This window comes from Aptenodytes forsteri, unplaced genomic scaffold (assembly GCF_000699145.1).
Source record: "Aptenodytes forsteri isolate BGI_AS27 unplaced genomic scaffold, ASM69914v1 Scaffold297, whole genome shotgun sequence".
NCBI lineage: Eukaryota > Metazoa > Chordata > Aves > Sphenisciformes > Spheniscidae > Aptenodytes > Aptenodytes forsteri.
In genome coordinates this window covers 414,526-437,398 of record NW_008796167.1, presented here as the reverse complement: position 1 = coordinate 437,398, position 22,873 = coordinate 414,526, and the positions used below count along the sequence as shown (strand labels likewise).

The following is a 22,873-nucleotide window of genomic DNA, read 5'->3' as shown; positions in this document are numbered from 1 at the left end:
CTCTGCATCAGTCCTTCCAGTTTAAGAGTTTTCCCTTTCTGCAGGAGGAAAAACTGGTCCTGTGTGATTTAGATAACCAGTTTCTCGACACAAAGATGAGCCAAAGCAGTGTGATTTTACAAAAATCCTGATCTGAGTTGGCTCATGGGATCTATCTGATCCACGCCGAGGAGCAATAAGAAGGTTTGCAGAAACCAGGAGTGGCTCAGCTCTGTTTTGTGAGCTGAAAGATGAAGGCTAAAACACCCTGGCTGGTTTATCCCCAAAGAGCAATTCTAGCAGCTCATTTCCCTGGGTCAGTACACTCCAGCAAGGCATCTGATCTTTGTTTTAACCACACTGTTAGGCTACCACGTACTGGCCAGTGCTACATTGGGTTTGGGAGATGCCTGCTTTTACTGATAACCTAGGAAGCCTCAGTTTTACCATTGAGATTTCTGGGTGCATAGCAGCTCAGTTTGTGGAAATTTACCATTGAGATTTCTGGGTGCATAGCAACTCAGTTTATGGAAAAAAAAAAAAAAGGTGGCTGTGCTACTGAACATGCAGAAATCATAGAGAAAAGGAGATGGGCTTTTTGCTTGCAATAGAGATGGCCTGTGCAGGCAGCACAACATGCTCTGCACCTCATGGATTCCCAATCTCTTCAGTCCCAATGGGTACTGGGGTGACACTGGTGGTGTCAGGGGTTGTTGTCCCTCTGTCACCTTTCTGCCTAAGAGCTAAAAGTTGTGTTGGGAAGAATTAAAGAGCAGGTCCTACTAATACCAAAAAACCCAGCAAATTTCTGTCTGCTAGCTCAGTTTCTGTCTCTAGCAGGGTATCCCAAGTCCAAGCAGAGCCAACCAGGGGTTTGGTGCCCAAGGTTCAGCCCCAGAACTGTTTCCTTGCTCTGAAAGCAGGTGAGAAGCCACAAGTTGCAATTCCCAGGAGAAGACAGAGAAGGAAGTGAAAAACAGAGAAGCCTTATAGGCCTTCCTTCCAGCCCTGAGGAACCACGTTTTATACCATACCCCTTGGATTGTCTGCCCCATAGGACAAGGATTGTTCTCTGCTAACACTCCAGGGCAGATGGGAACCTCAACCCCAGATTTTTGCAACCTCCATCACCTCCAGACAATACCTTCTCTTCCCTAATCCCCATTGCCTTCTGCTCGCATTCAGGTATTTGGTTGTATTGTATATCTTGAGTAGCCCCTACTCCTGTAACCTCCAAGAGCAGCAAACAAGGAGGAGCTAAAGCCCTTCTCAGTAAGAGTGTGCCAGCCTGCCATTTGGGCAGTGGAGGCTGTGGAGCACTGCGCTCCACAGATTTGAGTTCATCTTCTCATGCTGCCCTCATCAGAAAAGCTGGAGTCTCTGCTCAGGACTGGATGAACAAGACACTGTACATCCTTGTGAGATACAAAGAAAGTACTGAATGAGGTGGCACAAAAGAGAGGGAGAGGAAAGATCTCCAGCCTCTACAAACCCTTTTCCATTCCAGCAAAACCAGAATTGCTCGTTTTAGCTGCGAAATAATCCTGAGAATCGCTTAGGGCTGTGCAGCCGGTGTTAGCTCCAGGGGACCCACCACATCAAGCACTTCCTAGCCCCACAGCTCTGCACAGGCAGGGCAGGGAACACCATGAATCACTACTTACTGTTTTTTGTGTTTTCTTTCTTCCTTTCTCTTACTTTTAGGGCTTGAAGAACTAAATAAGAAATGGCTAATTAATTCGGAGATTTCTGTTCTGATAAAAAGCTGAACAATCACATGCCAATGTTACAGCTAGATTGCCCAAGAGCGTGCAATAAAAATGAAAGGGATTAATGATTCTGCTGCAGCACAGCGGGTCTGAGTGCCTGCTGACAAATCTGGGTTGTGGGCTTGGCCAAAAAGGATCCTCAAAGGGATCAGCCATCCTGGTGGCTTTGCATTTTCCCATAGAAAAAATGAATATTTCTTGATACTGTAACACACATGTACTGGAATCAGGAGAGTTCTTCCAGTACACACCTGGAAAGCCACTGACTCTGAATGTTTCAAAGATGGGCACTGCTGGGGGATGCCATACTGTTTGCAAATAAAACCGTAAGAGAAATGAAGACTCAAGATGCAGGATGGATGCAACATGGATGAGGTTGCCAGGGGCTAGGTTATACCAAGAGGTCTTTTCCAGTTATGTGCTTGATTGCACAGGCTGGGCTGGAGACCCGATTCCTGTGGGGTTTGAGGAACGCATAAGGCTGAATAGGAAGAGGGTAGCTCCAGACTCACAGGGAATGGGGGGAGCCAAGAAGATTCCACAAGGAGACACAGAAGAAAAATGTCTTCTGCCCCCACCCAGTGAACATCAACCTTGTGAGATCTTGAAGAGACCATTAAACTCATATTTCTAAGGGACCACCCACACTTGTTCAACTCTTACCTGTGTCTTCTCTTCTTTGAAGATAACCTGCAAGACACAAATATGTACATTGAATACAGGGTCTCACAAAATTGGAAATTTGAATCAGAGACAATATGTTTAGGCCCAGCATTAGACTGAGCACTGTGAGAAGTCCTCATGTACCAGCTGGGCAGAATGGCCTCGGCTCTCCTTTAGCCAGCTGGCAAGGGGGTAGCTGAGAAATGCTGGTGTGGTGGAAGTGACTATCACAGTCTGCAAATAATTGAGAATATGATCCTCAGGATAACAAGTCTGTAGAGATCAGATACATCCCCTGTCCCTGGTGGGTCCCTTTTCTCTGCTGCTGCCTCCACAGTCTTGCACTGAACTCAGTTTGAGGGGGCAGAGGTGAGTCCAGCCTCTGGTTTTCTGTATGAAGGACCAAATAGCAGTCAAAGGGAAAATCCTTTCTGTGTAAGTTCAGAGCAGCCTCACAGCCAAACCAGCATCATGACTCTGTCTTGCCTCCTGAAGCATCCCTGGGACAATGCAGGAGCCACTGCGCTGGTGGTCCTTGTAGAAAACCCTGGGAGCATGGAGGACACTTCCTTGCAGCAAGGCCTGGCCCCAGTACACTGCACTATCAGTATTCTGTGTCCTATCTCAGCTTGGAGCACAACATCCCACAGAAGACATGGCCTGAAGTCCTGCCTAGAGGGGCGGTGAGATTGCCTGTGGCAAGGTCAGTTGGGACCTGTAGTTGAAGTGGCACCAGGTATCTGGAAACAACCTCCATTGGTCACTAATGCTTAATGGTTTATCATGCTGCCTTTTGGGACCAGCTACAGCTTATCCTTGGCTTGCAGGGGCACAAATGGGTACTAAAGGTTCAAAGCCAAGGAGCATCTGACCCAGGACAGCTGCCAGGAGATGGCATCCATAAAAGAGTATAAGAATCCCTCCTTGGGAAGGAAGTATTTTAAAGGAGTTTCTATATCCTTGTCTCTCCTCCTCCCTCCCTTTTCTTTAAGATTCAAGCTCAGCTTTTCACCGTTATACATTTTTGGTAGTGTCTCTCTTCGGTTCAATATATTCTAAATACATGAACTTTCTAAGGGAGGTGGCATCCACTGTTCTGTTCAAATATTGGTTTAACGGTTGAGAGAAAACAGGGAAACGTGCAATTTTAAAATTTAATTGTGCTCTTTAAATTAAAAATGGGCTTCAGAAGGGGAACGTAGAGGCAGTCACCCGGGGCTGGGAGGGAAGGCTGAGATGTGGATGCAGGGAGCTAGTCTGAGCCTTTTCCTGGTCCAAACACTGACACTTTCTGCAGGCTGGGGGAGAAGGGAAAAGGATCGGTGCAAACCCCGAGCGCTGATCTCGTTGACATCCCAGAGGATGGGAAATTGGACAGCAAGGTCAAGGAGCAGGTAGAGGCTCTGCAGACCTCACACTGATTTGGCTCATCTGTCTCTCTTCCCCCACGCCCCGACAGCTCATATTTATCTGTTTGCCCTGGGTGTGCATCCCATTTTGTGCCCTCCTTGCCCAGAGGGATGCCGGCTCTGACCCTCCTCAGCTTTCTGGCTTTCACCTCCCGGTGGGGCCGTGTCCTCTGGGTGGCCATTATTAAGAGTCAGGAGTTTGACACCTCGCCATGCCATTATTAAGAGTCAGGAACACCTCTCTGTCTCCTCGCGGGGGGCTCGACCAGCTGTTCCCCCCCCCCCCCCCCCCAGCCGCTGCCGGTGGGGAATTACATTTTCAAAGGAAAAATACCTGTTTCTTTTTCGCTTCTTGGAGCTTTTCTTCTTCTTCTTCTTCTTCACAGGCGAGGGGCTGTAGGAGGGAGACCTGAGGAGGCAGAGGGGCGTTAGGGACCGCAGGGCTCCCCACAGCCCTCCCTGGCCACCCCAACCCTTACCCTGCCACCAATGGCATCACCCTGGGGTGAAGAGGAGCTGGGGGCTCCTGGGGCCCCCCAAGATGGGCTGTGGGGTGAGCCCCGGCCTGGCCTCTGCCACCCTGAGGGGAGGGCGAGAAAATGGCGGCGCCTCCCTGGGCCTGTGGAAAGCCCCAGCCCCTCGCACCTCCCCGTAGGGTATCCAGCCTCTATTTTACACTGGCTTTTTCCCCCTCACACAGCCGAGAGCTACCTGTCCCCTCCTGCCCCACACGCCACCATGGCCACCATCACCTTCTTCGCTTCTTGCGGCTGGATTTCTTCTTCTTCTTCTTCCCCCGGGCCGGCAGCGGCACACGCTCCCCATCACACGAGGGTCTGAGGAGGGGGGAAAAAACAAACAAATTAAAATAATAAAAATAAAAGCACTGTCTGAATCAGCTTACATGGGACTGCTTTCCCCCGTTTGCTGCCGTCCCCACCTCAGGGACATCCAGGGCAGAGAGAGATCGGTTTTCATGGTGGACCCAGGGTGCAGGCGAGCGCCTAATTACCCTCTAACGAATAATTTGGTCACAGTTTAAATGAAGTGTCTCATCCGTGGGTTTAATGGAGATATAATGAGACAGCTACTGTACGCCACGGTGACGCCGGTTGATTATTTAAACGTGTTTGCTGAGGTTAACGACTCCGTAACAGATTTATAGGTTTTGTTGCTCTTTGTAAATATGCTTTAAATAATTAATTGGCATTTAATTTGCATACAATAATTATTGCAACCAGATGCATCTAGCTGTAATAAAAGACTTGACATATGTTAAATAGCAATTGATTAGAAATATATATATATTTATTGAGATGCTATGGTAATTTAATGAGATATGCATCTCTTACACAGTTGTTAAACTCTGGAAAAAAACTCCTGTAAATTAATTTCTTTTTTAAACATACAACGCTGAATCGCGTTATGTTGCAATGAACAGCAAATACCACGGTTAAATTGATTCAGAGCACTGGGCTGAAAATATGACAGATGCTCTGTGGCTACTCATTAACCAAAGCAAACACTCATAAAGACAGTGGCAGCCTGTGGATCCCCAGGTTAATCCCCAAATCAGCCCATGGATCCCCTAATTGATCCCCAGATCTGTCTGTGGGTCCCCTAATTGATCCACAGGCGAGGTTTATGGGGGGCACAGCCAGCTTCCCAGCGCCTCTGCAAAATCACTGTTGGAAATGAGGGCGCTGGGTTTGTGCCTCAGTTTCCCCACTTCTCACCCCGCCAGCGGGAGGAGTCGCTAGCGGGGAACATGCGAAGGTAGCCCCGTGTTGGGAAAATGCTGTGGGATCTTCACTGCAGAAACCGGACGAAAATTGAGCAGTTTCTGCAGAAAGAACAAACGTTATCATTATTGAGAGTCCTAACACAGAGCAAATGTCACAGCACATTGACCTGTTGGAGGCAGTGACAAGGGGACATGGCGGGGGGACTCGGGCTCCACTGCCCCCCGACACTTGCTCACCCAAGGGCTTGAATTACTACCAAAACTACACTATCATAAAAAGCCAATTGCTTAGTGCTTTTAATACACCTTTTTGTTTTTTTTAATTGCTCTGCAAAACAAAACTGTACATTAAAGCTTCAGTTGTGAACTGTGAATAACTGAGTGCCAAGTGCTTCTGGTGCACTAAATCCGAGGTGCAACCACACTGTGCCCCCAGGGAGCACCCAAATACTCCTTCTCGTTCTCTTTCTCCTCCCCAGGGTTTCACCGACCAGCAGAAGCACTGTTAGGAGATATGGCACACCTCAGGCTTAGTGGGTCTTTTGTCTGCATTAAGGTAGAAGAAATGTGTTTTCCAAGACAGCTCATTGTCGCTAAGCTCAGACATCTGCCCAAAGACACCCTAAGGGTCTGTCCCAGACCAGGGACCTGAACACCCATCTCAGCCCCTCAGTTATCAGGATGCTCAACCCCAGCTCCCACGCGCTTTCCCCTAGCGCAGATTTGGGCTCCCCAGCAAACAGGTCTGGGTGCGTCTCAGCCCCCCCTTGCCCAGGGCCACGGCCAAGGGAGAGCGGGGAGAAACCTCTGACCGTGCAGTGCGATCACAGGCGGTTTCTGTAGAGCCCTTCTCCCTCTCCCAAGATAAAGCCTTTTGTCTTTGATGTGGAAGCTTTCTCCCTGCACTGATCCAACTTTAATTGTTTTTCTGTGATTGTAATCAAAGCCTAATTAAAAATACGCTTTAGATTATTGTTCCGGTTAGCCTGAAATCTGAAGATATGAAATGTGCTTTCTTGCTCTTTCTTTCCAGCATCTTTAACCAAACGGAGAGGCTTTAATCCCAGAGACAGTTCAACAGGCAAGGCTCAGAGACCCTAGCTGCTTCATTTACAACATTCAATTCATTTTTCCCCTCTCAAGTTGTCAGGGCCTAACGACGAACTGATAATGAAGCTGTGTCCTAATGAAGCCAATGCTGCTAGTCTGATGTAGGCATGGGGAGAGGGGAATTGCTGAGGGTGATGCCCAGCCAGGGGTACCCTGCAGTCCTGGTAGCACACAGGGATGCTAGCAGGTCGCCTGTCTTCCAGCCAGGGCTACTTGTAAGGGGGCTGTAAGAGCAAGACAAGGAGTGGAAGTGAATTACAGGTTTGCAGGTTTCTCCCTGCAAACATCGACGGGGGTTTCATACAATCGCATACATTTGCTGTACGCTCACATGGTGATGTAACCCATACCCAGCTCTTGCAGACCCCCAGAGGGGCTGGGTAAACAGTCACAGACGCCTTCTCTGCCATCCCCCTGCTTTGGGGTGACCCGGCTTACAGCCCTGGCTCCTACCTGCGTGACCTATGGCGAGCATGGTCTCGTCTCTCCTTGCCTTTCGCGCAGCCGTTGGTGGTGGAGGCCTCCTTGACTGCATGGCCACTCAGCTTTTTGGGACATCTGTCCTCCGCGGGGTATGGCAGGCAGCTGAGTGTCCCACTGTGGGAGTAAGAGGAGAGAAAGAGAGCAATAAAGAACTGTCCGTTCAGCTGGGCTTGTTGGCTGAAGGTTTCCCATGCACTGGTGAATCCCCTTTCCTTTCTGCAGGTAGGACCTGTGCTGCTGTGAAGGAGAGCTGGAGGTTGCTCTTGGATCTCCTAAGCCCACGGTGCTCAGCCCTGCAGTGGGAAATGCTCCTACAAGGCTCCAGAAAGCCCCTATTTCCAAGCCAAGCTGTGCCCTAGAGTGGGCATGCTGTGCTCAGCTTTCAGGCAGAGATGCCACAGGTATCACGTAGCCAAGGAGCAGCTGGTCAGCCCCATACTGCAGGGACAGCATGGGGTCTGAATTCAATGCAACAGCAAGGGGCAATGGTAGCTAATCAGACCAGCACCCCTGGACATCTTCCTCTGCATTGTGGGTTTTAGCTCACCAGCTCTGCAGAGACAGTACTGGTCTTGCACTATGGTAGAAAAAAAACCTTTTGTATTTCAAATGCCATTTCCCAATCCTGCTGTTAGCATTGCCAATACGTCACCACACATCCACATCCTCATCCTATCCCCCTCACCAGCATGCAGGTGGTAGCAAAGCTTTGGCAGCCAGAGGACAGCTTTCCTCCCTGCTCCTACAAATAGGGTGCTGGGCCAGTAAACGCACCCGATCCTGATGAAAGCCCAAGCTGGAGAACCTGGGACAGCTCAGCAGAGCTAAGGGGAACCACCTGGGCCAGGCAGGTGCCTGCAAGAGCCCTGGGGAGACCATGAGAGTTGGTGAGGAGCGGAGCTAGGGCAGGGAAAGCCTGGGGTGAGAGGTCTCCAAGAAACACCGGGGCTTGGGCAGGGCAAGCTCAAATGGAGAAAAGAAGCCAAATGGAGAAAACAAACCCAAACAAGCCTGAGCTCAGACACTTAGGAGGAAAGTAAATAGATTTCCAGGCCCCGCAGATGTTTATTTCAAAGAACAGAAAGATTAACGGAAAGCCATAAACCATACCCAGCAGGGCGCCAAGAACGCTATGTTTTTGGTGTCATCCAGCGTATTATTCGAATAAATAAAGCAAGCATCAGCATGTCCAAGCCCGATCTGGCTGTGGGGTGGTACCCATGGTGGGCTGGGCTCAGCTGGCAGAGAAAGTGTTCCCATTTCTTCCCATTATCATTTTGAAGCCAACCTCAGGAATGGGCTGCGGGTGCTGCTTTGGGGTTTAGCCATCCCCAGGTCAGCTCCACAAGGTCCCGCTGCCATGTCTGCCACCTGACCTACCTCCTCCCTTTGGAAAGCAGCACGCCGAAGCCCCCGGGCCATGTGGACCCCCACCTTGGAGCAGGGGGAGGCTGGGATGTCCCCCTGCCAGCCCCGCAGCCACAGTGGCTCAGGGTTGCCAGGAGGGTGCTTTGAGATCGTCACAGCCATCACACATGGGCTGTGGGGTCAGGAACAAGGGGCCAGGGCCGGGTGCATGCTGCACATCTGGGGGGGTTAAACGGGGGCCAAGAGGGTGGTTAAAGAGCAATGTGATGCTAAAACGGCATGTTAGCCCCGGTTAGGCATGGCCAGAGGCTTGCATGCCCCAGGGAACATCCTACGGCCTGCCCCAGCCATGAGCAACACTTTTGGGGGCTGGAGTTGGCACAGGAGCACCTGCAGAAGAAGAGTCCCCCCTCTCTTTCCACCTGTGTTTTCTCTCTCAACAAACCCCCACTTTCTCTAATAGCTGACCCTTTCCTGGAGCCCATTTTGTAATCCCTAAACATTTAAGCATGTGCATCAGCCAAATACAAGCAACAGGGGTCAATGGGGGGAAGCTGGGTGAAATATTTCTGGCCCAGGACATGCAGGAGGTGACACTGGCTGATCCGATGGTCCCCCTGGCTTTAAAAATCTATTACTCTGCTTGTAATAAATCCTCCAGTCGCTTCCCAACGTCTATGTTATTTTTAACCATCCGGGAAGCTACATGGTTAATTGCTTTCTTTGTGAGAGCTAATTAGCTTGTGGTCTTTCCCAACCCTCTTTTAAGAACAGACTTCTGAGGCTCAATCATTAGGATCCATTAAAAATGTCCCCAAATTAATGACCTGTACAAAGTCTGGGCTGGATCAGCTCCAGCAGCAGAGGCAGGATGGTTCCTCCCCAGGCTGGCAGCACGCTGGGGCACTGCTGCCTTGCAGGAGGGACTCGGGCATGGTGGGTGATGTCCCTCTCACCCTGGCCCCCTCTCCCACTAATGAGATTTTCAGGTCCTGGGGTTAAAACTTATTGGTCTTGAGGCAACCAAGGACTCCTGTCCTGCAACGCGCTAGGAACCATTTATTCTGGGCTTGGAAGTAATTATTGATGGAAATAATTATTCTCCAATCCCATCAAAGGCTGGCTTCAATTCAACCAAGTGTTCTCCTCTGATGAATGTCGAAAGTCACTAACGCTCTAAACTGGCTGGTAATCCCCTTGCGTTAAGCTCCATAGACATTGATTGAATATATATGTAAAAGCATTTTTTTTTTGTCATCTTTCGTGTCTTTCACAACTGATATAAAAGTGCTTGCAGTTTGGTGTGAACGATTACTGTGGCCTCAAAGGAGAAGATTATCACACCTTCCCCTGCCAGTCCCTGCCTGCAGCAGAAAGGAGAAAGCCTCTGCGGGTGCTTTGCTGGAGCCGGCCCGGGGAGGGCAGTGAGGACACTCGGGGCGATGCAGCTGGAAGTGCGGGGCTCGCACCTGCAGAGACGCTTGCTGGAGCAAGCAGGAGGAAGAAGAGGCAGGAAGGATGCCCAGGGTTTGTCTGGGCATCCACTACTTTGGGCATGCAACACTACTCTGCCCTCGGAGCCAGGACCGCAGCCTCTCTGCCAATGTACGGGTTGCATATTTGTCCCTAAGGATGCACTCCTGGCCATGGGCAGCTGGGCCATGACAAGGCAGTGGCCCACCCGTCCTGCCTGCGCTCCAAGTTTCTCTATTTCCATTAGACAATTATTTGCACTCTTTTTTTTTTTTTTCTTTCTTTCTCCCATGCAGAAATCCAGCCTATCCATCAGGCCTGCCCAAAAGCAGCATCCCTGCTCCTGACGGGGAGACCCCACACAGCAGGACACCCGCCAGGCTGCCTGCCACCAGCTCAGCACAAAACACACCCTGTGCAACCTCCCTCTGCAGACGGCTCACCTTGTCCCTTCCCTTTGCAGCGGTCTCCAGTCCAAGAGGGTTTTTTTGGGCTCATGGTGATTTTTGCCAGCTTTTCAGGGGCTGGGAGGGAAGCAGAGGGCATGCAGGGCTCTCGCCTCTCCCACCAGCCCAAGCCTTTCACCTGTTGTCACAACCCAGCCAGCCCACCTTGCGTTTTGGTATCGGATTTAGGCTCTCCCATGTTTTCCTTCCCTGACAGAATGTGTTGACAGCAGAGGGAAATGATCTGTTGCTACCCTAATAGAAATGATGCAGATGAGATCACTGGTAGGAAAGAACCCAAATATTCCTGATTTGAAGGGGGGTGAAACCACCATAAAACACTGTGGCTGTTTGGAGGAGAACAGGGTGGGTGATGGCAGCCCAGCTGCGAGGTGGGGGGGTCCCTGTTTATTTTTACAAACTGCCCGATACGCTTCCCACCAGCCTTTCCCAAAGGCACATCACATTTCCGAATCCCACTGGGCTCCCCGCTGCCAGCAGCATCCCACAGAGCCCTGTCACCGAAAGCCACCACATTGTACCTCCCTTCCCCGGGAGGCTGGCATGTCACCCCCAGTTTATGGGGACACTGCTGAGGCTGGTTAACCACGCTGTGGCCCCCACGCTCTGCACCGCTTCCCTTTGGGACTGGACATCACTGTTTGCTGGGGAAAAGTAGAAGGTCACTGATGGGCTCGGCAGGAGGCTTTCACACCAGGTATCTTGCAGGAGCCCGAGGTGGCCGTGCACACGGATGGCAGGATGAGGCCACGGCTCTGCAGAGGCCAAGGAAAATGCAAGACTGCAGAGGTCCCGCAGGGCATTTGCAAGACCTGGGAGATATGCTGGGCTCAGCAAAGACCCCTCACAGAGTTTGTGCAGGGAAGTTGTCGAAGACATGCTGTGGCCTCCAGAGCCATGGGTGAGCCCCGCGGGTGAGCCTTGGCCCTGGGGCAGGGCTACAGCGTTGGGGCATCCTGGGGCTTGAACCAGCCCAGCCACGGGGAAATATTCTCCCTCTATTAGCCCCGGTGGGATGGCACTGCCCTTCAGCAGATCCTGGCACCCTTCACAGAGGACGGGGTAAAGGCACAAGGTATTTGCTGCCTCAGGCAGCAGAGCTAACTCACAAGCCATCCCCGTTCCTCCATCCCAGGCCACCGCGCTCGGTGCCATGGCCAAGTGCCATCTCATCGGGCCATGAAATGTGGCAATTGGTGACACATGCTTCACCGGGAGCTGAGCCCAGCGACACCCGTCCCCTCCGGCCCCGCAGTGACATGCAGTCGGTGTGGCTCTGGTGTGCACTTGAAATCCCTGTGTGCTGGCATCTCAGCGCTGCTGGGGCTGGGCAGCTGTCCTCCCCTGCCTGCAGGCTCCCGCGTCCCAGCCGAGCTCCTCTGCCCCGGCCCTGCAGCGGTCTCCTGCCACAAAGCTTTCATCAATCATCATTTTCCCCTGCAGTAACTCAGGTCCTCATCTCAAGAGGAGAGAAAAGCAGGAAAATTGCCTTCCTAGTGACCTTTCAGCTGCTGGACCCTGCCACCAGGCCATCTCTCCAACCTCAGCAGCATCGTCCCTCACCTCTGCAGGACGGGCTCCAGCAGTCCCAGCCCTCCGTGGCCTGGCTGCAGCTCCTCTGCCCTTCCCAGCTGCTTTGCAAGCAGCAGCGTAAGCACACTGGTGTTGGATCGTGCTAACCAAGCCTTTTATTTTTATAATTTATTTTACTTTGCACACACAGCTGGGTTGGGTGCTTGATGCACAGCCCAAGCGGGAGTGTGGTGCTGCAGGGCACCTGGCCGCACGCATGAGCATGTTGAAGACCCCGAGCACTGGCTGCTCTTGGCAGACCTGCACTGACAGCATTTCCAAGCTCGGGACAGAGTATTTGGAAAGCAAATATGGAAACTTTACTACCTTGCCCTTTTCAGCCCTGGCTGGCTCCACGTTCCCATCACCTTTACAGCCCCTGGTGAAAGGGTAGGAGTGGCTCCAGCCAACGAGAGCCCAAAACCCAAAAAAGGTTAAAGCATCTCTGATGAGCCTATTAGTTGTGAATGTTTCGCTGGCATTAAACCAATGATGGATGCCTCGCCTGGGGACTGGGAACATCAGCCCGTGAAAGGACACAGGCGTCTGCGGCAGGTGCACCACCCCAAGGGGAAGCGGGAGAAACTCCTGCGCCCGCAGTTGCTCGCACCAGGGATGCTCTTGCTGCTTCTGAGTAACGTGCAAAAAGTGCATGGACACATGATTGAATATCTCATCTTTCCTCTCCTTTCCTCACCTGGAGGTTTGGGCTGCGCCGGAGGGGGCAGGTGGCAGGTTAGGGTCCCAACTCTCCTGTATCCCTGCGGCACTCTGCCACGGCCACCTCCGATGTGCCTCTGCCCTGGGCTTTTGGCCCTGGCAAGGGTGGGCTGAGCTGCTCACAGCGTTTCTAAAATCCACCACTTTGGGCTGAGAAGCCTTTTAGCGCTAGCAAAATGACCCTTTTTTCTCCTTTGCTCTCTGGCTTTGCTCATCTGATTGAAAAAGAAAATGGTCGAACCGTTCCTCTGTCCCAGGAGAGGGAGGGGGCAGAAAAGAAGGTTGTAAAGACATTTCCAAGCAAAAACTCCAGCAGATGTGTTTACATAAAGCTTTTTGAAATATGCACTAAAAATACCTCTTCAAAATTAGGAGACAGGGAAAATTGTAAGTGCTTCCCACAAACACACACACACAAACACCCCACGGCAGGTTCTTTCCCCACCTCATTCAAACCATTATTATTAGTGCGGCAGGAGCCCTGCAGTTTGTTATTGAAAATTATAATAGCAAATCACCGAGATATTTTCCCTGATTACACAGACTCCAAGCCAGTTCAATTTTAATCTTCTCCCCGCTATTTTTTCTGTGCATCAGCAGAGGCACCAGCTGCAGAAAAGCACATGGTTTTCTTGAGGCAGTTTAAACACAGAAGAGAAATACAATTCCATAATACACATTTTTCATCCAATTTTTGCCAGCCAAGACTCGCCTCCCCCTCCTACTCCCGGGAACCCTACGTCCTGCTGCAAGCCTGGATGCAGCAGCGGCTCCTTTTGCTTCTTGGACTCCAGAAAGGTTTAACGACTGCTCTTAGCACATCCTGGGCCAAAAAAGCAGCTTGGCTCTTTATTTTCCAGCAGTTGATTTGCTATGCATGGTTGAATCAGAACAGAGGAGCTTCCCTGCTGGAAGAGGCCCTGGTAGCAGTGCAGGGTCAGTGCCAGATGCTTTGGGGGATACTGTGCGGTCGCAGCCTGCGGGGAGGGCTCCATCCCGGGCACCAGCTGGTGGTGGCGGCGGCTCACTGCACAGAGCATGGGATGGACGGCCCTGGCGGAGTGTAAAACTCGGCAGCAGCTGGTGGTGGCGGCGGCTCCCACTGCACAGCATGGGATGGATGGCCCTGGCGGAGTGTAAAACTCCATGGGGGAAAGTGATGCTCCCGTGGACCGTCTTAAGAAGGGTCAGGCACGACGGCGAGCACAGGCCTCTCCCTGCTCCCCACGGCTGGGTCTCCTTCTCTCTAGAGACACTTCCCGTTCCCCTTTCCTCCCGAGCACCTGGCCGCCTTGCAGAGCTTGGCGTCACCTTCCCTCTCTGCCAGCAATCCGGGATGGCTCTGCCAACCGCCTGCCAGCGACAGCAGAGATAAAGCCGAGGAATATGTCACACAGTCGTATCATTTCTAAAGGAAACCTGGACCGCTGCCCCATCTCGAGTGGTTTCTACGGCATCTTGTGCCGCCCACGCTGCCGGCTCGGAGGTCCCTGTGGTGCTTTGTGCCCATCAGCACCTGCACGCTGCTGGGATGGGCTTGCTCTCGAGGGGACAATCCTGTGCCTTTCCTATCCTCAAATCCTCCTCCTTAGACAAATACCCTGCAGGTTACCATGCCTGTAAAGGAGCCAGTTTTCTCCTCAATCAGGGAATAGGAAAGGAGCCTCGGCTTCTCCCTGGTGCCTGCAAACAGACCTGAAAGTACCGACGTTACCCCGAGCTGCACCACGGCACAGCAATCCTGCACACCCCCGACCCATGTTTTGGGGGACTCCAGGCTCCTGAGTGACCCTGGCGTGGCAGGGACTGGTCTGAGGAGGGACTGAGGCCGAAAGCTTACACTAAACCCTGCCATAGCCCTACGGCCAATTTCCTCCCAGCCGGCCACAAACTGAACTCCCAAACCCCATCCCTGCTATCATCCCCCAGGCAGCCTGGAGCAGCCATGGGGGCAACCGCTCCCCGGTGAAGGGGGCAGAACTGATGGCCAGGCATGGGGGCAACCCTAAGCAGCCCTCGTAGAGCTTGCGATTAGGAAAAGCCTGGCTCTGAGCTCAAATTTCTCATTAATTGCTTGCCCGTCAGCAGCGCAGGGCAAACCCTCGCCAGTCGAAGGTCAGGGTGTGGGCAGCATAGGGGAGCCCAGCGGCTGTGATTGGGCACTTCGCAACACAACACTGGGAGCTGGAAGCCGAGGAGCACCAGGAGATGACGCTTAACATTTTAGGAGGGTTTTAACAAAAAAAAACAAACTGAAGGAGGACATCCCAGAAAAGAAGGGCTTTGCCACTATCTGCAATGTGGTCAGGCTGGAGAGCACCTTCACGCCCAACGGGCTGCATAGTGCCAAGCCCCCAACCAGGGAGCTTCCCCTGTGCCACCGCAGCACCCCGGGTTCAAGCCAAGCCCCTCGCGGCAGTGCCTTGCTTCGGTGCTGGCTGCCATGGACGGGGCCATGCTTGCACACAAAATTCCAGTCCCTCGCACAGGTTAATCCAGGATCTTTGGAGATCACTATCCTCCTGGTGGGCCTGGGCTCGCTCTTTAATGAGGAAGCCACCCTGTGTGCTGCCAAGTGATGGCAGGGCCGGGCCACGGGATGCCACATCCGTGGTGCTCGGTCATTACGGGTGCTTTCTGCGATGCGCCAATTCCCTCCTTTGTCCAAAACCCCATGCCGTTTGGCATGGCGAACAGCAGCGAAATAGTGTATTTGCCAATAACATCGCTCATTAAATTTTAATCAAATAGGGGATTGTAAGCACACGTTACCGGGAGCTCCTGGGAGCGCTGAGAGATCACTTTAAAAATGAATTAGTAATAAGGCACATTGGAGGCAGCAAGGAGAAGATGGCTGGAGAAGATCCGCTTGGAGCAGGAATGCTCCCTTTGCCGCTCACATAAAGCTTTTTCCTCCTCTCCCTTAATTTGCTTTTTTGAATTGCCAGTGGAAGAAGAGGGGAAACACACTGGAGGTCCCAATGCTCAGATAACTCCAAAAAACCAACCTGTTCACACAGCTGCCGCCTGCCTGCAGAGCTGCCTTGGGAATGACTCCGGTTGACAGGGAGAGCATGGCGAAGACAGCCGCCCCATCCATCCAGGCTGGGGACAGGGACACTCCGGTCACGGCACCCTGTTAATAAACCACCCCCTGGGCCACCCCCTGTGCCAGGACACAGGCATGCATGCCTGCCTGCGACTAATGAACAGCAATCCAAAGGGCTCAGCTTGAAACAACTCCGACGTTAAAAAATGCTCAACCCCCACCCCAGGACAGAACCGCGGGTGCATCCGGATGGGTGTCCCCAACCCGGGTGTCTGGGGGCATCACCTGAGCAGGGCAGCGCTGGTGCCGCTCTGCCCCGTAGGGCTGCCAGAATTAGAGGAGCTGAGGATAACATTTTCTGCCGACCCCTATGTGCACCCGTGAACGGCAGCCGGCGGGGGGGAGCCCCAGGCAGCAGCTGGCAAAAATCGGTCTGCCGCGCTTGGGGGGTCTGGTGAGACAGGGGTCCCTGGATATCCTCTCATTTGGGACTCGTGTCCCAAACATCCATCCTGCCGTGATGCCCGGGGCTGCACTGCCAAGGCCACGTGGGGCTGGGACAGCTCAGTGACGCCGCGAGGAGCAGATGTCCCCGCGTGGGGACACGTGGGCAGCAATTAGCTCCCACAGAAAGGAATTAAGCAACAGATTTCTCCTGCAGGAGGGACGAGCCTACGGCGTTCCCAGCCCAGGGAGGGAGGTGGCAAGCAGGCTTTAACACCCCTGCTACATACTGCTGGGGGCTTTTTGTGGCCAGAAGAGCCCCTTTGCCTCCCTGTATCATGTCTCCTATGCCAGCTGAGCTGGGAAATTCTCAAATTGCAGTTTCACGGGTGGGAGGGTTTGGTTTGACTCCAATCCTCCTTCCCCATAACATCCCCTGGTCCTGTGGGAAACACATCGGTGGTCTTGCCAGCTGCCCAGGAAGAACTGTTGCGGGGGTTTTAAGTTAAGGAGAGTTTCTGGGAGGGAAGACAGGTCCTTTCCTCCTCCCACTGCGCTCCAAGGAGGATGAGGTTGGTATGACCATGCCATCTCTGCCACACAGCGAGCACCAGGGTGCTCGGTGCTGCAGCACCCAGGGCTGTTTCGGGACCAGAGCCAGAAAGAAACCTCCCTCTCCGCTCCCAGGTCTTGTCCTCAACCATCCATGCCACCCTGCAACTCTGAACATTGTTTTAAATCATCCCCAAAAAGGAAGGGGAGGATATTTATTGGCTTGCTGCTCCTTAGGGAGAAGGTTTGGAGGAGGCAGGCGGGTCCCTGGGCTCCTGGGCCCCGTGGCAGACCCTGCCAGGAGCGGCTGGAGAGAATCATTTCACTTTTTGGCACATCCATCTTTAATTGGGTGTAATAATAACTTTATTGCTTGCTGGGATTTGTGAGGCTGAACTAATATTTGCAAAATGCTTTGCTATCCTCAGCTGAAAGGCAATCTAGAAAGGCAAAGCCCCAGTGTTATTCACATTTGGATAATCCAGAATTATTCAAAAACAAAATCAAGATTATGCAAATATATTCATTAGTTCTCCAAATACCTCAGGAAAATAGAGGAATTAGTCTTGTTAACAATTATGTATTATGTAAGTGTGTGTCTAAGCACGCACAGAGCCGCGCGCTATCGGTGCTGGGGCACATTCACCTGGGACTTGTCCCAGGATCTCAGAGCGCTGGAGAACAAGGGCTTAGCTTGTGCAAAGTGACCATCTCAATTTTTGGGTATCCTGATGCCCCATGGCAAGTGACAGCACCCGGCGCACACCCCTGCAGCCCCCAGGGTCCCACCAGCTGCTCTTCAGCCGAAAAACAGAGATATCCCCAGCATCCCCTCTGCACCCATCGCGGACAGCCCATGCATGAAAACCATCACCTTATTCTAGCCAAAACAGCCTTTCCTACCCAAATGAGGATTTTTACGGTACACACAGGGCCGGGAGGCTGCGGAAGTGGGATTTGGATACAGCCCCCTCGCTCAGGACCTGCCCTTTTCGCCTTGCCAATGGCCTGAGCCATTGCCCCGATGCGAGCTTGTGCCCAGCTTGGCTTTCCGCAGTGCAACGCCACTGTCTATTCGGGGTGTGCTGGGAAAGGGGAGATAAAGGTGCGTTGAAAATAACACACGGTTTAATTAATGCCACATGCCTTTTACTCTATAGGTTGTGTGGATTGTTAATTATTTTTATAAAGAAAATAATTAGTCCCAATCAAGGCAGAAGCTCTCCAGAATTACAGCTCATTAACTGCTCTCACATTTTTCTGTTCTATAAAAAGTCATGTGGTGCTGATGAAAATTATAGACCCTTGGAATCAGCATTAAATACAAATTCAGACAGTGTTACCATCCTATTACCATCAACCACATCGACTTGGCTTCGGTAATTGCAGCTGGAGATGAAGTGCAGGGATTTCTGCTCTATACAATCTCTGAAAACAAGCACTCTGCCCATTAGTTTGCCAGAAACAATGTGACACCAAGCCCTGACTCGGCTAAGTACATCCCTGAGGAGGTGACAGCCACCAAGGAGAAAGGGGAAAGCAAGGCGGCTTCGCCGGGGATGGGAAGATGAGGGTTGCTCCGGTTTGGCTCGGCTCTGGTTGGCGGCGGGGCTGCTTCTGCACAGAGCAGGGGGGACCATGCAGGTCTGGCGCTCGTCTAAATTGGGAAGGTGAACCAGCTAACGATGCGGCAAATCTGTCCTATGGGCTGGGGTAGCAAAGCCACCGGGCCAAGTGAAGGAAAGAGCTAGGAAATGCAGAAGGGACAAGGAGCAACCTTTAAGCAGTGGGATTAGCCTCATGGGACATGGGGAAAATAAGACGTGGAGAGATGCTCTTGTCAGGGATGCGGGAGCATCCCCAAGCATATCCCTCTGGACCGTCCTGGTCCATGCACCGTGCTGGGGCCGGCTCTATTGAATGCCGCAGAGACCTCACTTAAAGCCTTACTGAAAGAAATCACAGCACATTAAAGGGAGTTCAGGTCAAATCAATACCGATGTGGTGGGGAGGGTGGGCGGGGTGGGCAGGGTGGCGGCCATGTCCCAGCGCCAGCTCTGCAGGCAGGGCGCAAGCTGCGGCTGCGGGCTTCGCTGCCTGCTTTTCTGCCGCAGAAAGGCGAGACCCATCGTCCTCTGCTCCGTGCAGGACAAACCCAGCGGTAGTGCAGGGAGAGGGTTGGCAGCGGCAGCCTGTGGCGGGGAGGGGGCAGGGGAGATGTGGGTCCTCAGGATCCTGCTTTTCAGTTTCCATTAATCAGGGATGAATGTGCCTTCGATAGCATTCGCAGCCCAGCAGAGCCGGCAGCCAGCTCTTTGGCCCACGAGCTTCCACCACAAAATTAACCCACCCGTCCCCACGGTGGCAGCTCCCATGCTGAGTGCCTGCCCTTGAGCATCCAAGCCCGCTCGGAGGGATGAGGATGGGGGAACTGGGGCTGTGGGTGGAAAAAACACTTCTGGGGAGCCCCTGAGGGCAATGGGGTAGTAAATACTGCCATGAGGCAGCAAATAGCAGGAGCCAAACCTGCCACTGGCACGTGCTGCTGGTGTTGTGCCTTTCGCTCTGTCCCTGCAGGTGCTGAGATGCTTCACGCTCATGGTGAGGGCAGGGATGGGGGCCCGGCCACCAGGCACAGCCACACAGCCCCAGCACACCCGAGGGCAGAGACGTGCCTGGAACACGAAATGGCTGCATCTGCCAGCCTGGACTCTCCAAAATATCAAAAAAACCCTCCAAAACATCTGAAGGCCATCCTTTGCCTGCGCTGGCTCCTGAACCACACGTGGGAAATGTTTGGGAAAGCACAAGGACCGGTCCTAAACTGTGCCAAGGACTTCTCCAGCCATCAGACAGAACAGGCAACCGAGTCCCTGTGCCTGGGGATGCCCCAGGCTCCTCGGGGAGATGCAGCCAACGTCCCATGTCCTGCAGAGCTCAGCCCTGCACAGGGACCCCCTGAAGCAGCCAGGGTCTGGGAACACAGGACCAGAGGAGGTCACCAGGAGATCATGTCCATCCTCGATTAGGAGGCACAGGGCACACCCGGGCCGACAGCCCGTGTGCTCCACCGCTCCCCGCTGCAAAACGCCCCTATCTCAGTGATTAACCAGCGGCTCCCTTTGTTTGTCCTCCGCCGGCGGTGCCCACACAGACCCCACTGCACCTCCCTCTCCCCGGCACGTGTTATCCGCCTGCCTCTCCACTCCGGTGGCCCTGCACCATCGTCCTTCATTAACTCGGCCAACGCGTGGCTGATGGGCAGACAAAGGCAGGGACGGGGGGGGCGGCTGCGGCAGGCAGATAACCACAGAGCCTGTCCCAGGCAGCAGGGAAGGGCAGGTGAAATGTGGGCACTGGGCTGCTTTGTTGCTTTGGGGTTTTTTTTCTTGTATATTTCTGATCTTAGAGCTTTTTGGCGAATAAAAACCCCATCCCTTGGAAGAAGCAGTGCTGAACCCACTTGTCTTGCTTCTCCCCATCGTAACAAACCTGGCCATGCTCTGATCGAAGCAGGGGGGATTTGAAGAGGGCAAATGCTTTATAGGCAATAGGTTCCCAGAGTTAAACCACCAGCCTCGGGGGGAAATCAGCCCAAAGCCCTAACTGCCTCCCGCACTCGGTATGCCATGGCCGTGGCCGTGCCCGCTCCGCTGGCTGCACATGACAGAGCAGCAGAGAATAAGTTATGATATATTTACATGCTATTATACGTTGGTGTTATATATGCACTGCTTTGGTGGGCGGTTGGCTATACGGCAGCTCCAGCTGACCCACAGATTAATTCAGCAGGTGGTCTTTAACTGTGAAATCTCTCCTAATGCAAAAATATTTCTCTTGCTGGGCAATAGCTAATTCTTCATCCTGATAGTAATGTAGCTAAAATCACAGCCTCCTACCCCACTCTTTTCCAGTCACACCCCAACACACGTGCTCCCAAGCACACGCGGGCACAGAGATAAATTCAATACAACCAGCCCATTGCCAAAGTGCCATTGAGTTCCGCCGGGATGATGCGCTGCTGGAATTTGGTGTTAGTGGCAGAGAAAAGCCATTTTCTCATCATGGCCCGTGGGTCTTGGAGCATTTTCAGCCACCTGCACGTGCACGTGAGGTGGGCATCTGACCCCGGCCCCAGGATCCACCAGCACGAAGGTCTTTGGAGCCCATACCAGCACCAGCACATCGCAGCCTCCCCTGCCCCCAGGGAGGAAGCAGGAGCCGGGAGGAAAGAGCAGAGCAACCCCGCAGGCAGCAGGACCCTGCCCACGCTGCCCCCGACCCCTCTGCCTGCCCAGGCACCCGCTCGGGGGCAAAAGAGGAGATGCCATCCTCGGTGCCCCCACTCCCGCCTCTGCCCCCCCGCGAAGCCCCCGGCCGGGGCTGGGCTGCAGCAGCTGTTTCTTCTTTCATTAATGACAAGACATAAGTTAAGCATGAAGTTTTAAATGGGTCATCAGTGAAGCAGTTAGCCCCAACCTCGCTGCCTCCTGCCTTGGCCACGGGCTGGGACACCCAGCTCAGCCAGCCTGAAACAGCAGTAGAGTTTTTAATAGAGGTTTTTTTCCCCACTTCTGTATTTTTTTTAAGCCCTTCCTGCAGTCCCCGCTGCACTGGCAGGGAAAGCGCTCCCGCTGCGTGCAAAAAACCCTGCTATTTTTAAACTCCCGGTGTTTGTCAGCGCTTTCGGCTCGAGTGGCTGATGGAGAAGCCAGTTTTGCAGCACCCAGTGTCCCATGGAGGGTTGCGTGGCCTTTGCCGGGTGATGGTGGCACCAAGACGTGGGCACTGTGCCCAGCCATGCTGCCGGAGGTGGTGATCCAGCCCGCGCATCCTGCGGGCATGTGCCAAATCTGCACCACGCCAAAGGTCTGTCATGGATGCTGTGCTGCTGGGATCCACTGCTCCTGCTGGACTTCAGGCACTCATGACCTCTGTATGTTTGCACGCACCCATAAAAATCAGCAAGCGGGGCTGCGAAAGCAAATTGGCTCCCGAGGTTTGGCGTTTCTCTCTGCCCGTTCCTGGGAATGCCAAAGGGCTCCGATCCAGGCAACAAACCCAGCCCTGTTTTCCAGCTGGTGACACACAACCCGGCACTGCCAGGGATTGGGACCAGAGGAGGACCCAGCGGGGCTGGGAGCCATGTGGGGCAGGGTAGGACCGTGGGTCACAGCAGACGCATGCTCTCTTAACAGCAAAGAGCCCCCAGGGGCTTGAGCTGGACCAGGGGATGCAGCAAAGCCCCGGCACCACCGCAGCCAAACTGCAGGTGGGCTTTGCCGGCCTGGGTCAGGCTTTGCAATGACAAAGAGGTTTCAGTGGCCACAGGGAGAAAAGGAGGAAAAAAAGGGAAAAGGAAAGGGTGGTCATGCATGAAATGATTTCATTTCAGTGACGTGGGGTTTGCATTTGGTAAGTTCATCTTATAGAAAAATGTACGTATAGAAAGGTCCACCCACCTGAGATTTTCATTTCAGTGACGTGGGGTTTGCATTTGATAAGTTCATCTTATAGAAAAATGTATGTATAGAAAGGTCCACCCATCAGACACGAGATGTGGGAACGGGATAGGGATGGGGCAGAGGAGAAAAGGGCTCAGTTCTAGCCACAGCCCTCTGGAAGGAGAAATCCTCTGTGCCTGGGGACCCCAGTGGAGAGTGGGGACACCCCCCATGCAGCAAGAGTAGGGACTGCAGAGCCCTTTTCTGGGGACAAGCCGCAGTGGGACTGGCTGCCGTGGATGGTGGAGGCAGAACAGTGACAGCAAGGGGACAAGAGCGTCTGCAGGACCCGCCAGTGGGCAGAAGCGCCTTAGCAATCCCTTGCATCAGGGTCGTCACTGCTATTTATTATTTAGGGCCTCGCAGCCCTAAATATTTATTAGTTAGAACTCGAGGGAGGGATGTGAATGCATGCACGGGCGTGCAAGGTTTCAAAGCCCTGCTCTCCTGCCTCTCCAGGAACGGGAGATGAGCAGGGATGGGGGCTGGCTGGAGCCGGTGCTGCTACGGGGGTGCATGCCACCACTCCCCAAGCCAGGCAGGGACGGGCCCTGGCACCACAAAACC

General features: G+C 53.2%; 1 protein-coding gene across 1 annotated transcript in view; it reads right to left on the bottom strand.

Moving 5' to 3' along the window:
* The window catches only part of SRRM4 (serine/arginine repetitive matrix 4), a 54,203-nt gene that overhangs the window by 16,986 nt on the left and 14,344 nt on the right, over positions 1–22,873 (bottom strand). Inside the window, exons 2-5 of the mRNA XM_009287539.1 lie at positions 7,128–7,271; positions 4,573–4,656; positions 4,155–4,229; positions 2,412–2,438 (exon numbers count right to left, since the gene is read on the bottom strand). Coding sequence (XP_009285814.1) covers positions 2,412–2,438; positions 4,155–4,229; positions 4,573–4,656; positions 7,128–7,271 — 330 coding nt within the window. The remainder of the gene's footprint in view (positions 1–2,411; positions 2,439–4,154; positions 4,230–4,572; positions 4,657–7,127; positions 7,272–22,873) is intronic.